Genomic DNA, 14,234 nt, shown 5'->3' with positions numbered 1-14,234 from the left:
GTCCACTGTAGTCCTGGCACCCGCACAGCAGGCCAGCTGCCTCCAGACTGGCTGTGCCAGGCCCATGCTGTCTTGGGCCAGACACTGACCACCTTCAGCCCGCTAGAGACACAAGCCACACCTGAGACCCCGCTGGGCCGGGACCAGCTCCTAGGAGCCCTGTGTGTAGGGCTGCGGGCTCTGCCTGGGTGTCCTCCCAGGGCTTCAGGCGGTGTGGTGCCGGCAGGTGGGGCAGCCCAGGGACAGGAGGCCCCACAAGCTGGCCTGGGTCTGGAAGGCAGGAGTGGGCGCCAGGCCCTTCCTGGAAGCCTGGGGGAGCAGGCGCGGCCTCTGGCCCAGACTCTGCAGAGCACTGCCCCCGACGGAAGCAGACGGGGGCAGCGGCCAAGGAGGCAGCCAAAGGCGGCTGGGCGCTCCGACTGGCTATTCTGACTCCCCAGCGCCCCCCCCCCCCAGGTCCCCTGCTGCCGGCCTCCCCTGGGAGCAGTGGAGGTTGGGGAACTCGGCCACTCTCCAGCTGTGCCACCCCCACCCCCTCGCCAGGACAGCTAGCTCCCTTGTGCTGCCCACAGATAGGTAGGCTGTGCCCATGGCCTCAGGGCCCCGACGACACAAGTGGGGTGTTGGCCTGTAGGGCTCTCCTGGGGGGGCTGTGGACAAGACCCCCTGCTTCTGCCAGATGAGGCCCGGGGGCAGGCCTGGGTGCCCCGGCTGGGCGACCCCTCGTGACTCCGGTCTGCAGAGCAGGCCTTGCCCACGTGGCTCTGTGCCCAGAGCAGCCTGGCCCGACGCCCGGCCCCAGGTGCAGCGGGCCCCTCGTGGGCAGGGCTACAAGGCCTCAGTCCCCTGACCTCCCCATCTCTGTGCGCGGGGGAAGGCTGAGGCCCCAGGCAGGCCCCAAACAGCTGCCTCCTAAGGGGTTAAGTCTCTGAGCCTGGAGCAGCAGTCAGTCATGAGGATTACGGCCTCCAAGATATTACGGATCAGGAGACAGAGGCCCTGAGCAAAGAGAGACCCGGGGCAAAAGGCACCCCGCCCTTCCTCCAGAGAGGCAGGAGCAGCCAGCAGGCCAATCTGTATATTTTATTCTCACAAGGCAGCTGGGGCGGAGAGGGGGCGCCGAGCCGCAGCCGAGCCAGGCCGCGGGACCTTCCTCCGGCAGGTGCACGCCGGTTCTCGGGTCGGTCCCACCAGCGCGCTGGTTTTCAGGCCGACCGTCATGGGTGCCGGGTGGAAGGCTCCGGGGGGCGCGGGCGGTGGGCTCGGCGGGGGGACACAGCCTTGTGGAGCTAGAGGTAGCAGGGCAGGTCCTTCTCTATGACCTGCGGGGGGAGAGGCATCAGGGGGGCCTCCCCGCGCGCCCCGCCCCCGCGCGCCCCCCGGAAGGGCACCTACCAGGGGCTCCTCCATGGGGCCGTAGCGCTTCACCACGCAGCCGTTCTTGTCGATGAGGAACTGTCCGGGGACGCGGCGTCAGGGCGCGAGGCCACCGCGGGGGACCCCCTGCAAGAGGGCCCCGGGCAAGCCAGGCGCCCCGCTCCCGCTGCCCCATTTGGGCCAGGCCGGGTGGCCGCGGGACAGTCCTGGCCTGTACACCACCCCCCGCCCCTCTTACCTTGGTGAAGTTCCACTTGATGGCGCTACGGGAGAAGAGTGAGGTCACGAGAAATCCCATGGCGGGTACGGACCCCCATGGGCCCCCGAGACCCACCCTGCCCCGCCCCCCGCCCACTCACTTTCCCAGCATGCCCCGCCCCTTGGGCTGGGCCTTCATCCACTTCCACAGCGGGTGCGCGTCGTCCCCGTTCACGCAGATCTTGCTGAACATATCGAATTTGACGTTGTAGCCCGCGGCGAACTCTTTGATTTCCGCGTTGCTCCCTGGCTCCTGGGGCGAGCAGGGGTGCGGGGGCGAGTGGACATGGGGTCCCCGCTTCCACGGAGGTACCCGGACTCTCTCCCCCAACGCCCCACCCAGGGACACCTAGGGACCCCGGGCCCGCCACGCACCTGCCTCCCGAACTGGTTGCAGGGGAAGGCCAGGATGCGTAAACCGCACTCAGCGTATCGGGCGTGCAGGTCGACAAACTGAGTATAGTTTACGTCGGTTTTGCCTCATTGAGAGGCCACGTTGGTGACGATGCACACGAAGCCCCTGGACGCGGGATGGGGCGGTCAGGCGAAGTCAGGTCCACCCGCCTCCCAGACCCCCGGCCTCCCCCCCAAGGCCGGCGGGTGCCCACCGGTACTTGTCCAGGTTAACCATGTGCCCGTCGATGTCCTTGGCTGAAAACTCGTGCATGGAGCGCGCACAGCGCCAGTCGTCGCGGGACGCACACTGCAAGGCAAGGGCGCGCTGAGCGGCCGGCCGACCTCGGGGCGCGCACGGGGCCCCGCGCCACCCGGCCCGCTCGCCCAGCCCGGCTCCTCAAAGGAAGAACAGATGCCAAGCGGATCCGCGCGAAGAAAAATCAGGCCTCGGGGCAAAGAAAGCGAGAGATCCTCCTCCTCAAAGGCGCCCAGCCCCCTGCGCCGCGGGGCGCACCCGAGCGGAGACGCGGAGGCCCATCCCGCCGGCGGGGGCGGGGACCCCGCGCGCACCGGGTCCCGGGAGTCGGCGCTGCAGCTGCTCTCCGAGGCCGGGAACTCCATCGACCCGGGGCTCGCGGGGCAGGGCTCCCTCCGCCGCCGGGGGCGCGCCCTCCTGCGCCGGCACCCCGGAGCCTGCCTCCTCCGGGAGACTCGGCGCCGCCGCCTGCCGGGCAACCGGTGCCGCTGCCTGCGGCGACCCGGGGACCCGGCGGCTGCGCGGGCCATGCCCACTTGCCGCCGGCCTCGCTGTGCCCGCCGAGGGCCGCGCCCTGGGGACAAGGGTCGTAGCCAGGGCGCCGGACCGCCGTCTGTGACGCATCACGCAGGCCCCGGGGCGCGCGGCGGGGGAGGGGCGGGCGCCCGTGCGCGCGACCCCGGGCTCCAGCCGGTCGGAGCCCCGCTCGCCCGGCCCAGGGCGGAGGGTGCCCCGCGGGGTCCCGACCCTGACCCGGCCCCGCCCCCGCCCACGACCCGCGGTGACCGCCCCCCGCGCGCCCCCGCCGGACGCCCCCCGCCCAGGTCACTGCGGCCCCCGCCGGGGAGCCTCGCGCCCGCCCCAACGGCCCTCGGTCCGGCCGCGGCGCCGCGCTCACCATGGCGCCGGCCACACCGGGCGCCGCCAGGACCCCGCACAGCAGCGCCGGCTTCAGCAGGCGGCTCAGGCGGCTCAGGCGGCTCAGGCTCATCGCGGCGGCGGGTGGCCGGACGCAGCGGCTCCTCCCCTCGCCGAGCCGGCCAATGGACGCGCGCCGGCGGGCCTCACCTCCCCGCCCTCGGCCACGCCCACCCTCGCTCTCATTGGTCGGCCGCGTCGGCGGGGCGGGCGCGTGGCGGCGCCAGCCAATGGGAGGCCGGAGTGAGGCGGGAGGGGGCGGGGCCGGGAGGGGGCTTTGTTGCTGGGGCGGACTGCGCAAGCGCGCCAAGGGGGCGGGGAGGAACGGGGGGCTGTGTCTACGCAGGCGGCGCGGGGCTGCGTCGCGCGGACATTTAGCCGCGTGGTTCACTGCGGCGCCGCGGGACGCGCGGAGGTGGAAGTGGGGCGAGCTCGCAGAAAACTACCCCCAGCTCACTGAAAACTACGGGTTTCCTCTGGAGTGTAAATAAAGTCAAACTGGGGGGTGGGGACCCCCGCCTGTCGCAGCTTCGGTGTCGCTGCGAGGGGGGGCCCCCGCTGGGTCTGGGGGTCACCCCGGCGAGAGCCCGGGCGGAGGCTCCTGCCGCAGTGCCCGCCCTTGGTGCGCGGTGGCGGGAGCGCCACCGTCCTGGGCGCCGTGGCTCCAGCTGCTGTTGCAGGTGACACGTGCGTCCTGGGGTCATGGAAGCAGATGCGGTAACCGAGCACCTCGGGGCCCCGCCCCCCGCAGGTGGCACCAGGGACGCACAGGTGTGTGCTTACAGCGAAACACAGACCCACGGGGATTTCTTTCCACTTCTAACCTCCCGGCCGCGCACGGTGCACCGCGTGGGGCTCGACGTCTCGGCTAGAAACTTGCTTATTTTCACTCAAGGCTCAGAGCGGTGCGGACAAAAGGGCCCCCTCATTCCTGGGAACTGACTCATGGGATTCCGCCGCGGGCCTGGCTGCCCCCGCCCCTCCTGGTCCTGGAGGTTGACTTGCGGACAAGCCCGTGGTTTCTGCTTTTGCGCTGCTGTCAACATCTTATCCCCTCCCTTCCTGCCTTGAACACTTCTCCAGAGGCCATGGGGGCAGGGCTGTCTGTTGTTTGTGGGGGCCAGTGAGCCCTCTCCCTCTGCCCCTGAGCCAGGCCTGCCACAGGGCAGAGCTGGCGGAGTGTGGGATAAAGGCGACTGAGCCAGGATCCCCAGGGCCAGATTGCCACATTCCCCGTCTTGCACAATGGCCTTTGTGTGGCTCCTTCTCTCCAGCCTGGCCGCCAGAGGCCGAGTTCTCGGGGCCCCACCTCTTGGTCCCACCTCTTGGTGGGGAGCCCCCATTGTCTCAGCTGGGCTGCCTCCCTTCTCAGGGAACCCCGCTGCCTTTCCTGCTCCTGGCGGCACTGAGTGTCGGGGCCACGCTGGCCAGCCTGTCCGGCCCTCGGGAAGCCTCAGCTGTCTGCCGTTTGGTTCACGGTGACCTATGACTTTGTCTTGAAGATGGCCCGGACACGTTTTTTTCTTTCAGGCCTGCCAGAAAAACAGCTCGGGGCGACGCCCCCGTGGAGCTCACCAAGGGGGAGTGATGGAGCAAGAGGTGTCACCCCGTTGGTGACTGTGCCAGTTAGGATAAGGGCAGAGGAGGAAAGGAGGAGCTGGCAGGGCGGAACAGCCGGCCGCGGTGAGGGGCTGCCCCTGGGCTGTGCCACCTGTGTGCTGGGGGCTTCACAGCTTTTCTGCCCACCAGCCAGAGGCCTTTCCAGAGTGTCCACCAGTTCCGAGAAGGACCGGACAGGGCCCGTCCTGTGGCCTGATTTCTTCTTTTAAAAAAATTGTTTGTTTTTTTGAGGAAGATTAGCCCTGAGCTAACTACTGCCAATCCTTCTCTTTTTGCTGAGGAAGACTGGCCCTGAGCTAAAATCTGTGCCCACATTCCTCTACTTTATATGTGGGATACCTGCCACAGCATGGCTTTTGCCAAGTGGGGCCATGTCCACACCCGGGATCTGAACTGGCAAACCCCGGGCTGCCGAAGTGGAAGGTGTGCACTTAACCGCTGCGCCACCAGGCCGGCCCCCCAAAAATTGTTTTTAATGGAGATAAAATTCATGTAACATAAAATTCACCATTTTAACCACGTTAAAGCATACGTTTCAGTGGTTTTTAATATATTTATACTGTTGCGTGACCATCACCTCTATCTAATTCCAGAACATTCTCATCACCCCAAAAGTAGCCCCGTCCCCATCAGCATCACCCCCACCGCCTCCCCAGCCCCTGGCCCCCACGAGCCCGCTCTCTGTCTGTGGATCGGCCTGTTCTGGATGTTTCCCGTCAATGGGATCACACGCCGTGTGTCCTTCTGTGTCTGCTTCTCTCCCTGAGTGTCGTGTGTTCGGGTCCATCCCCCTGCGGCCGTGTCAGGGCCTCACTCCTCTTCAGGCTGCCTCATACTCCAGCATGTGGGGGGACACGTGTGTGGGTGGACAGTATTTTGGTATTTTGTTTATTCCTTCGCCTGACAGTTGGGTTGTTTCCACCGTTTCCCCTTTAACACCAGTTTTTGTGTGGGCGTGTGTTTTCATCTCTCCTGGGTTTGCACCTAGGAATCACATTGCTGGGTCACGTGGTGACTCTGTGTTTAGCTGTTTGAGGAGCTGCCAGAGTGTTTTTCACCGGGTGGCTGGGCCATTTTACACTCCCCCCCATGAGTGTGCGGGCGGTAGCCTGACTCCTGGGCCTCCAGCTCTGCCAGGGCCGCATAGTGAGGGGTGCAAAGGAACAGGATGCCACTCCTTGTCCTGGTGCTGAGGCCACCCAGTCACCGGCAGGACTCTGAACCACTGGCATTGCAGTCGGGTTACCAATTGAACTCTCTCCCCGGAGCACGGTTGCGGTTAACATCTTATGGGGTCGGTGGGCCGGGTAACAGCTGGGCCCTGCCAGCCTCTGGGGGTCCCGAGGCCCACCTGCTCCCCATGATCCCTCCCTCTTCTCTCTCCCCTGCCCTGAGGAGCCATGAGACGACCTCACACCCACATGCCCCCCAGCTGCGGCCACCTGCTGCCCACCGGGCCCTCCCCCTGTTGCCATCCAGCTGCCTCTCCTTGGGCCCAGGCTCACTCGCCCCTTTGAGGCCCCAAGAGTTCGCCCCCTGCCTGCTGCCCAGATTTGCGAGTCATTCCAGCAACCTAGACGCCCTTTCTTTTTTTTTAAAGGTTGGCCCTGAGCTAACATCTGTTGTCAATTTTTTTGTTCTCCTTCTTGTTCTCGCCAGAGCCCCCCAGTACATAGTTGTATATCCTAGCTGTAGGTCCTTCTGGCTCTGCTGTGTGGGACGCCGCCTCAGCGTGGCCTGATGAGCAGTGCCACGTCCGTGCCAGGATCCACACTGGTGAAACCCCGGGCTGCCGAAGGGGAGCTCAAACTTAACCACTCAGCCCCGGGGCCGGCCCCTCTTTCTCTGTCTTGAAACCCACTCCTGACTGTCTCCCTCCCCAACCTCTCCAACGTCAGCCCCTCTGCTCCCCTTCGAATCCATGTCCACATCTCTCACTCCTTTCCTCCCGGAAACCGCCCCAGCCAGGCCCCCTCCTTGGATCTGCCCTCCTCGTGGTCACCAGCGGTGTCTGCTCGGCACGAGTGTCCCAATCCTCAGGCCTGCCTGACTCATCCCACGGTGGCTTTGCCAGTGCCTCCCTCCCTCCTCTCCCTGCAGACGCCTTCTTCCCCTGGTCCGGACACCTGCCATCCTCCTGCTCTTTGTCTACATAAGGACCGGTGCCAGAGGTGCGCTTGGGAGCCAGTGGAGGCTCTTCCTGTCCCCGTTGTACGGGGCAGTGGGGCAGGGAGACCCTCAGCGTCTGCTGCTTCCTCCCCTACTTCCGGCTGTCAGTGAGCAGCTCCGGGCTCTGGGGCCCATCTCCACTGCGTGTCGCCCTCCGCTCCAGCCTCACCCTGAATTCCAGACTCGTATCCCCCCGCCTCCTCCCATCTCCTCTTGGGGTCCCACCGAGCCCCAAGCTCACCGCATCCAAGACCCCCTCCGCATCTGCCCCCTGCACCTACCCCTCCAGAATCACCCCACCCTGTCAGGGCAGCTCCACCCTGCCTCTTCTGTCTCTCCCTCTCTCATCTCCACGTCCCGTCCACCTGCACATCCTGTGGGCACTGCCTTCAGAATTCCCGGAACCTGCCCACCGCTCACCCCACCCTAGTCGGAGCCACCCCCATCTCTGGCCAGGACGCGCTCCTCATCCTCAGCCCCTCCCTGTCTCTCTGCCTCTGCCCTGCTGAAATGCTGACGACGGCTGAAAAAGAAAACGCAACTTTTGAACCCGGCCAAGGACGCCTCCTGGGATCTGCCCGGGGTCACCCCTGACCTCCTCTCTACTCCTCCCCCACACTGCCAACTCACCAGGCGAGGTCCAGCCTCAGGGCCTTTGCATGGGCTGCCTCCTCTGCCTGACACACCTCCCTCCAGACGTCCCCAGGCCTCCCTCCCTCTCCTCCTGTGGGCTTTTGCTGGACTCTCCCCTCCCTGCCGTCCCTGACCATCCCACTTGAGACTGCAAAGCTCCCAGCTCCTGTCCTGCTCTGTCTGTTCTTTCACAGCACTGTCACCTTCTAACATACTTTATAACTTATTTATGATGAGACAGGCACAGTCTGGGGTGGGGTGGGGGGCGCTCTGCAGACCGGACAGGGGACGACCGAGGTGGGAGCACTTAATAAGCACCAGGAGCTAGGCCAAGCTCCTCCCAAGCACGACTGTCCCTTTAGATTCTCAGCAGACCCTCTACAGTGGGGACACTTTATTAATTCCATTGTGCAGACGGGAAACTGAGGCTCAGGGGCATTCAGTTGCACGTGGCCAAGAGCCAACTGAGAGAGCCGCCCTACAGTTGGAATGCACCCATGTTTATAGAGCGCCTCCTAGGCCGCCCGACCGTCTCTGAGAGGTGAGCAGACCCCTGCCCCCTGCAGGCCTCAGTTTTCCCGCGCACACCTCACTTCTGCCTGTTGGGATTCTAAACCGCCGCCCCAGGCGGACGTTGAGAGGAAACTACAACTCCCGAGAGGCGTTGCGGTCAACGCCTCGCGAGAACTTCTGATGTGCCTGGGGACGGTGCCGTTCGCACGCCTCTCGCGCAGCCAACCGCCGCTCTCAGAAGGCTCGGGCTGCCCTTGGCGCTGCCGGGCTCGAAGGTCGCTGCAGTCAGGCGTTCGCTGGCGACAGCCCTGCACTGGGCGGATGAGGTGGGGGCCTGACCGGAGCTCGGCGCAGGCGCAGTGGGCGCCGGTCCTGCCGGGCGCAGGCGCAGTGGGCGCGAGCGGCGGCGGCAGCCATGGACGACGAGGAGGAGACTTACCGGCTGTGGAAGATCCGCAAGACCATCATGCAGGTGAGCGGCGCGTGGGGCGCCCCGCTAGGCGGACGCGGGGAGGGCGGGCCTCGCTGGGCCACGCGAGGTGGGCGCGCGGCGGTCCGGGGGGCGGGCGGCGAGCGCACGGCCCGGCGTGGGGAACGAGCCTGTCCGCGCCGCCCGGGCGGCTGGAGCCGAGGGGTCGGCCAAGGCGGAGTCCCCGGGCCAAGGCGGGGCGGGGACTGGGGGACCAGCGGCCGAGGCCAGAGTCCGGGCGGCTCCGGGGGCGGTGTCTGCGGGGACGGGGGACCCCGCGGGCCGGCGGCCGAGACCAGAGTCCAAGGCCAGAGTCCGACCGGCCCCGGGGGCGGGGTCTGCCCGGGATGCTGACTCTGTCTCTGGGTCGTGGTCTCCCTCGAGACGGCAGACCCTGGGTCTCCCTCTTGTTTATATTTCTGGAAGGCGGGGCCACCCCGCGTGCGCAACACAGAACCCCAGAATCGTGGGCTTGGAAGGCACCCGGTCAGCTGGCCTGACCTGCCGTCCAGCGAGGACGTCCCTCTCTGACCTTTCGGTCTGGTGGCTATTTCTGCGCCTCTTCCGCCAACTTGGAGTTTCCGGGGCTGGCTGGGGTGGAGTGACCATGGCAGGCTGGCTAAGCAGTCGCTGTGCCACGTGCATTAAGCCGCCCCTGGGAGGGGACCAGTGTGATCCCCAGAGGCCCCCACCCCTACCCCCCCGAGGCGTGGGCCTCGACCAGGACCACCCAGCCTCGCAGGGCTGTGGGGACTGAGCCGGGGCAGCTGCCCCCAGCCTCTCCCCCGCTTTGCAAAGTGACCTTGAAAACAGACCAAAACGGCTGTGCTTCAGGCTGATGGTGTTAGGGGCCCTGAGAGAGCAGACGTGAGGGCTCAGGAGGGAGAATCGGGCTGTGGGGACTTCGGGGGAGACAGGGCGGGAGGCGTTTCTGTCCTCTTCTCGTCGACCCCACGCAAAGAGCCCCGGTTTCTGAGCACCGGCTCTCAGGCCGTCCCCCACTTTATGGACTAGAGTCACCCGGCCCACCCAGCAGCCCCTTCCCGCCCAGCTGTCTCCATCTACCCTGGACCCCAGGGCTCCCCCTCAAGTCCCAGCTGTCCCGCTGCACCCCAGTCACAGCCCCCTGTCAGGCTGGGGATAGGATGACAACAGGCATGGCCGCTGGTTCCCTGGAGCAGGTGGGGCTCTCTGGGGTGCGCCCGGTGTCTGTGTCCACTTGTGCCGTCCTCTCCTCGGGCCTCTACACACACCGCCTGCACCAGGCCCCAGCGCCCCACACGGTCCTCTGCAGCAGCCCCGTCCGGCCCCAGATCTTGCCCTGGTGCCCCCGCCACCCTGGGTCACCTGGCTCTGTCTGCCTGCAGCTGTGCCACGACCGTGGCTACCTGGTGACGCAGGACGAGCTGGACCAGACGCTGGAGGAGTTCAAGGCCCAGTTCGGGGACAAGCCGAGTGAAGGGCGGCCGCGGCGCACGGACCTCACCGTGCTGGTGGCCCACAATGACGACCCCACCGACCAGATGTTCGTCTTCTTCCCGGGTGAGGGCCTGGCTGGTCCTCCCGGCTGTGTGTCCCCGAGGGGTCACGGTCTGGTGGCGCTGTCTGAGGGCCTGCTCGATCTGCGTGTGACAGCCGCCTGCTGTGTGGCCCAGAGTCTATACCGGGCCTCGTCCTTCTGCCCGCCCTGGGAAGAAACCCCCCTCGCCCTCCTGACTGTGGGCGATGCCATTGACCTCTGACCCCTCTCCGTGCCTTGTCTAGCTTCTCTCTGCTCGTCCCCTTCCTTGTCCTCTCTTCCTCGGACATTTCTCCGAGCAGGATTATCATAGGCCTCCCTGCTGGGCTGCCAGCCCCTCCTGACGTTGGGGCGCCCCTGCGCTCAGATGTGCCACGGGGCAGGCTGAGGCTCCTTCCCAGTCGGTTTGCTCGGCTGCTGTAAGGAAACGCTGCAGGCTGGGGCTCAGACGCCGGACCTTAACGTCTCTGGTGCTGGAGGCCGGGGCTCCAGGTGTTGGCAGGGCTGGTTCCCCCCAGGCCTCTGTCCCTCCGTGTGGACAGCTGCCTCCTCCCACTCCTCCCGTGTTCATCCCTCTGTGTGTCTGTGTCCTCGTTTTCTCCTCATAAAGGACCCCAGTCAGTTGGATCAGGGCCCGCCTTCGTGACCCCCTGTTAGGATAGTCACCTCTTTGAAGGCCTGCCCTCCAGGTGCAGTTGCAGCTTGAGGTCCCGGGGTTAGGACTCCACGTGGGGGTTGGGGACACAGCCTGGCCCCAGACACTGCCCGTCAGTGGAGTGAGACGTAGCACCAGGATGAAGGCCCGGCTTGGGATCCCCATCAGATCCTGGTGGCCGCTGCCTGGGCACTGACCTGCTGGGCTCATGAGGTCCAGTGGTTCTCGAGGGACAAGGCCCCAGGCCCAGTGTGCTGCCGAGAGTGCGAGGGCTCCCACCCCTGGTGGTGGGGGGATGGGCCCCGTTTCCATGCCGGGACCACGCTCTCTGGGTCAGCTGACCTGAGGTCCTCACACTTCTGACTCCCCAGCAACGCATCTCACGGGCTCCCAGACTAAAGAAGCTGCTTTATCTGGGGTTGCCAAAACTCAGGACCAACCGAGACCTGGATCCCACTCCCAGAGAGGGTCCTGGAGGGCCTGGTGCTGGCGCCTCTCAGCTCCCCAGGCAGCTCCCTGTTCTGGGAAACAGCGACTCAAGTCTCATTTTGTACATGGGGAAACTGAGGCCCCAGAGAGGGGGAACGGCCTTGGCATGGGCCCGAGGGCTCGAGGGGCCTCGCCGTGAGACCAGCTCTGCTGTGTCCCCAGAGGAGCCCAAGGTGGGCATCAAGACCATCAAGGTGTACTGCCAGCGCATGCAGGAGGAGAACATCACCCGGGCCCTCATCGTGGTGCAGCAGGGCATGACGCCCTCCGCCAAGCAGGTGGGCCCTCCACGGCCCGGGCGCCCGGGCATGCTCCGAGCCCGACCGCTTCCCGTTCTGCCCTGACCCACGCGCCTCGCTTCCCTTCCCCTTCTCGGGCGCACCCGGTGTGGGCACTGCCGCAGCTGGATGCCGTGTCACCTTCGGCTGCTGGAGGGGACGCTGTGCCCGCCTGCTCCTGGGGTGCAGCTCCGGGAGCTCAGGATCTGAGAGGGAGCTGCTGTCTGAGTGGGCAGGATGGGGTGTCCCCCAGGGTGGGCCCTGCGCCCCCTGTCTGGGTGTTGGCCAGGCCTGAGCAGAGGCTGGTGGTTGGGATGGAGGAGTGGCCAACACCTTTGTCCCCCTGCCCCTGGGGGCTGCCTGAGGGCCCCACGTGGTAGGGCGGGCCAGCTTGTCCACTGGGCAGGTGTTCCCCGTTTATGACGCCTGGCGTCTTGGGGCACCAGAGCAGCCACGTTCAGCTCCCCGCCTGCCAGCGGCCTCTGGGGAAGAAGTGGGTGGGGTTGTCTCAGGGGACTCAGCAGGGGGCAGGCAGGGTGTGCCCCTGGGCCCTGCTGAGCGCGTGCGTCTCTTGCAGTCCCTGGTCGACATGGCCCCCAAGTACATACTGGAACAGTTTCTGCAGCAGGAGCTGCTCATCAACATCACGGAGCACGAGGTGGGCGTCTGGACCCCAGGGGAAGGGGGGTGGGCCCCGGGCCCCGCCCACTGCCGGCTGAGGAAGATGGGGGTGAGCAAGGAGCCCAGGCTGGAAACCCACCCGCCCCAAAGCCCCTCACCAGTTCGGGGCCGGCAGAGATGCACGGTTTGTGGGAGAACGGGACTCTGGGGAGACAGCCCCGAGCTGGGCGCGCCCGGCGTGTGCAGAGGTCTTTGCTGAGGGACACAGAGCAGGGGCCTCAGGCTGTGGCCCCTGGGCGGGAGCAGCAGCCCCAGGGGACTCGCTGCCATGGGCTCCCACCCCGTCTGCAGCATCAGGGACTCTGGGCGGGCTGGGAATCTCCTTCCTGGGAGCCCCAGGGCTCCTGGAATTCTCCTGGTGGCCGTCTGCGTGACAGTCACGGGGCGTCAGGAGGGGTGGGACTCAGGCCGGGACTCCGCACACGCCCTGAGCGCCTGGGCTGACATTTCACACGAAGGAAGCGACCCCGGGCCCGCCCTGCACCCCTCCTCCGCGTGGGGCACACGGGCCTGGCGCAGACCTGGGTGCTCTCTCGCAGCTGGTCCCGGAGCACGTCGTCATGACCAAGGAGGAGGTGACGGAGCTGCTGGCCCGGTAGTATCCTTTCTGGCCCCTCCGGGCCGTCCCCTCCTGCTCCCTCCTCCCCACTTTGTGTCCCCCGCCCCGAGTGCCTTTTCCCTGACTCTGCGTCCAGTAAGCTGCGCGAGAACCAGCTGCCCAGGATCCAGGCCGGAGACCCCGTGGCGCGCTACTTCGGGATAAAGCGAGGGCAGGTGAGAGCCCGACCCCCTCTGGCCCTGGGGACCTGCTCAGCCTCCTTCAGAGCCGGCGCCCTGCCCCGGGAGACGCGCCCCAGCTCCTGCTTTCCCGCCTCGCAGGTGGTGAAGATCATCCGGCCCAGCGAGACGGCGGGCAGGTACATCACCTACCGGCTGGTGCAGTAGCCACCGCCCGCCGCCAGGTGAGACGGACGCTGAGGCCCGGCGGGGGGCCTGGGCAGCCAGGCCTGGGGTGGGTGTCTGTCTCTCCCCGCCCATGTGCAGGAAGGTTCCCGCTCCTTCTGGTGTGCGAGCCCCACGCGGTACCCACCCCGCTGAGCTGCTGACCCGAGCGAGAGCCCAGCGCAGCCATGCTTCCCCGCCCGGTCTCCCCTGTGCCCCACACCCTCCCGTCCCTGGTTCCCCCGCAGCCCTCAGGCCACCTCCTGGGGGCCTGGAGGCTCCCCGAGTCCAGTCTGGGCAAGCCCAGTTCCCAGGACAGGTGTGACCGCCTCTTCCCTCGTCCAGCGCCTGGGAGACGGACACGCCCTGACCACCCTGCCCGGCAGTGGGCGAGGGGGCCGCCTGCCCTGTGGGACCCGCTCTCCTGAGGGCCTTGCCGCTGCTCCTCTGGACCCCATGGCGGAGTTGCCTTTCCTGAGCTGAGGTCCTTGTGGCCTCGCCTGGACGCTGAGCCACCTCGGATTCCGTGTGACGAGCGTCCGGAGGGGACAGGATGCCAAGGGCATGGTGGCAAACAGTCCCAGCTCCTTCCCCCCGCTCTGAGCGCCCCGAGTGGGCCCTGGCTCCCATCTCTGGTCAGCCCTGCCGTCGCCGTGTCCCCTCAAGGCGGCCCTGCCACGTCTGTGTGAGCCTTGAGGGCAGCGGGGGCGGGATTAAACCTCATCTGGGTTTTCAGTTAGGATTGATTGCTGCGTGTTTTAAAAAATTAAACGTATTTTGAGTAAATAAACTTGCTAGTCTGAAACCACAGGGGAACAGCAGGCCTCGCTCGGTGGCAGGATGGCGCCCACTGCCCAGCGCCTGTCCCACCCACGGGCGCCAGGAGCTTGTGCCTGGCCCCTCCCCGAGCACAGGGCGGGCCGTGCTCCACGCCCGCTCCCTCGTTTGTGTCATGGTGCATTTCTTGCACAGAGGTTTGGGGTCAAACTGCCCACTTTTCCCGTTTGGTATCCGATGTGAGACGGCCATCCCCGCGCGGGTACAGCAGCCGCCGTATTTGT

The 14,234-nt window shown here is 66.5% G+C and overlaps 2 protein-coding genes across 4 annotated transcripts; one reads left to right on the top strand and one right to left on the bottom strand.

Moving 5' to 3' along the window:
• Positions 1-1,068: 1,068 nt before the first annotated feature.
• GPX4 (glutathione peroxidase 4) lies at positions 1,069-3,450 on the bottom strand. Of its 3 annotated transcripts, none has more exons than XM_023644325.2 (7): positions 3,186-3,450; positions 2,244-2,338; positions 2,011-2,155; positions 1,737-1,888; positions 1,616-1,640; positions 1,396-1,455; positions 1,069-1,322 (listed from the first exon to the last, which is right to left on the bottom strand). In XM_023644325.2, the coding sequence occupies exons 1-7, from the start codon at positions 3,276-3,278 to the stop codon at positions 1,290-1,292; spliced, it is 603 nt and encodes a 200-aa protein (XP_023500093.1). In that variant the 5' UTR covers positions 3,279-3,450; the 3' UTR covers positions 1,069-1,289. The 3 variants fall into 3 exon arrangements, with proteins under 3 accessions (XP_023500093.1, XP_023500094.1, XP_023500092.1); XM_023644326.2 differs by having other exon boundaries at positions 1,600-1,640; positions 3,186-3,387; XM_023644324.2 differs by lacking the exon at positions 3,186-3,450 and adding an exon at positions 2,602-2,899.
• Positions 3,451-7,426: 3,976 nt separating this feature from the next.
• On the top strand, positions 7,427-13,963 carry POLR2E (RNA polymerase II, I and III subunit E). The gene is made up of 8 exons (XM_001496263.7): positions 7,427-8,612; positions 9,977-10,151; positions 11,435-11,550; positions 12,128-12,208; positions 12,771-12,829; positions 12,927-13,005; positions 13,111-13,193; positions 13,519-13,963. Exons 1-7 carry the CDS (start codon positions 8,556-8,558, stop codon positions 13,174-13,176), a joined length of 633 nt encoding a protein of 210 aa, XP_001496313.1. The 5' UTR covers positions 7,427-8,555; the 3' UTR covers positions 13,177-13,193; positions 13,519-13,963.
• Positions 13,964-14,234: the final 271 nt, after the last annotated feature.

The sequence above is a fragment of the Equus caballus genome, chromosome 7 (assembly GCF_041296265.1).
Source record: "Equus caballus isolate H_3958 breed thoroughbred chromosome 7, TB-T2T, whole genome shotgun sequence".
Lineage (NCBI taxonomy): Eukaryota > Metazoa > Chordata > Mammalia > Perissodactyla > Equidae > Equus > Equus caballus.
Note: the sequence above shows the minus strand (reverse complement) of the source record. Positions and strands in the feature narration are given on the sequence as shown.

Excerpts from the sequence above, each read along its gene's own strand:
- POLR2E (XM_001496263.7), top strand. The coding sequence starts at position 8,556 with ATGGACGACGAGGAGGAGACTTACCGGCTGTGGAAGATCCGCAAGACC. Across the intron at positions 11,551-12,127 it reads TGACGCCCTCCGCCAAGCAG|TCCCTGGTCGACATGGCCCC; the intron begins GTGGGCCCTCCA and ends CGTCTCTTGCAG. Across the intron at positions 12,830-12,926 it reads ACGGAGCTGCTGGCCCGGTA|TAAGCTGCGCGAGAACCAGC; the intron begins GTATCCTTTCTG and ends CTCTGCGTCCAG.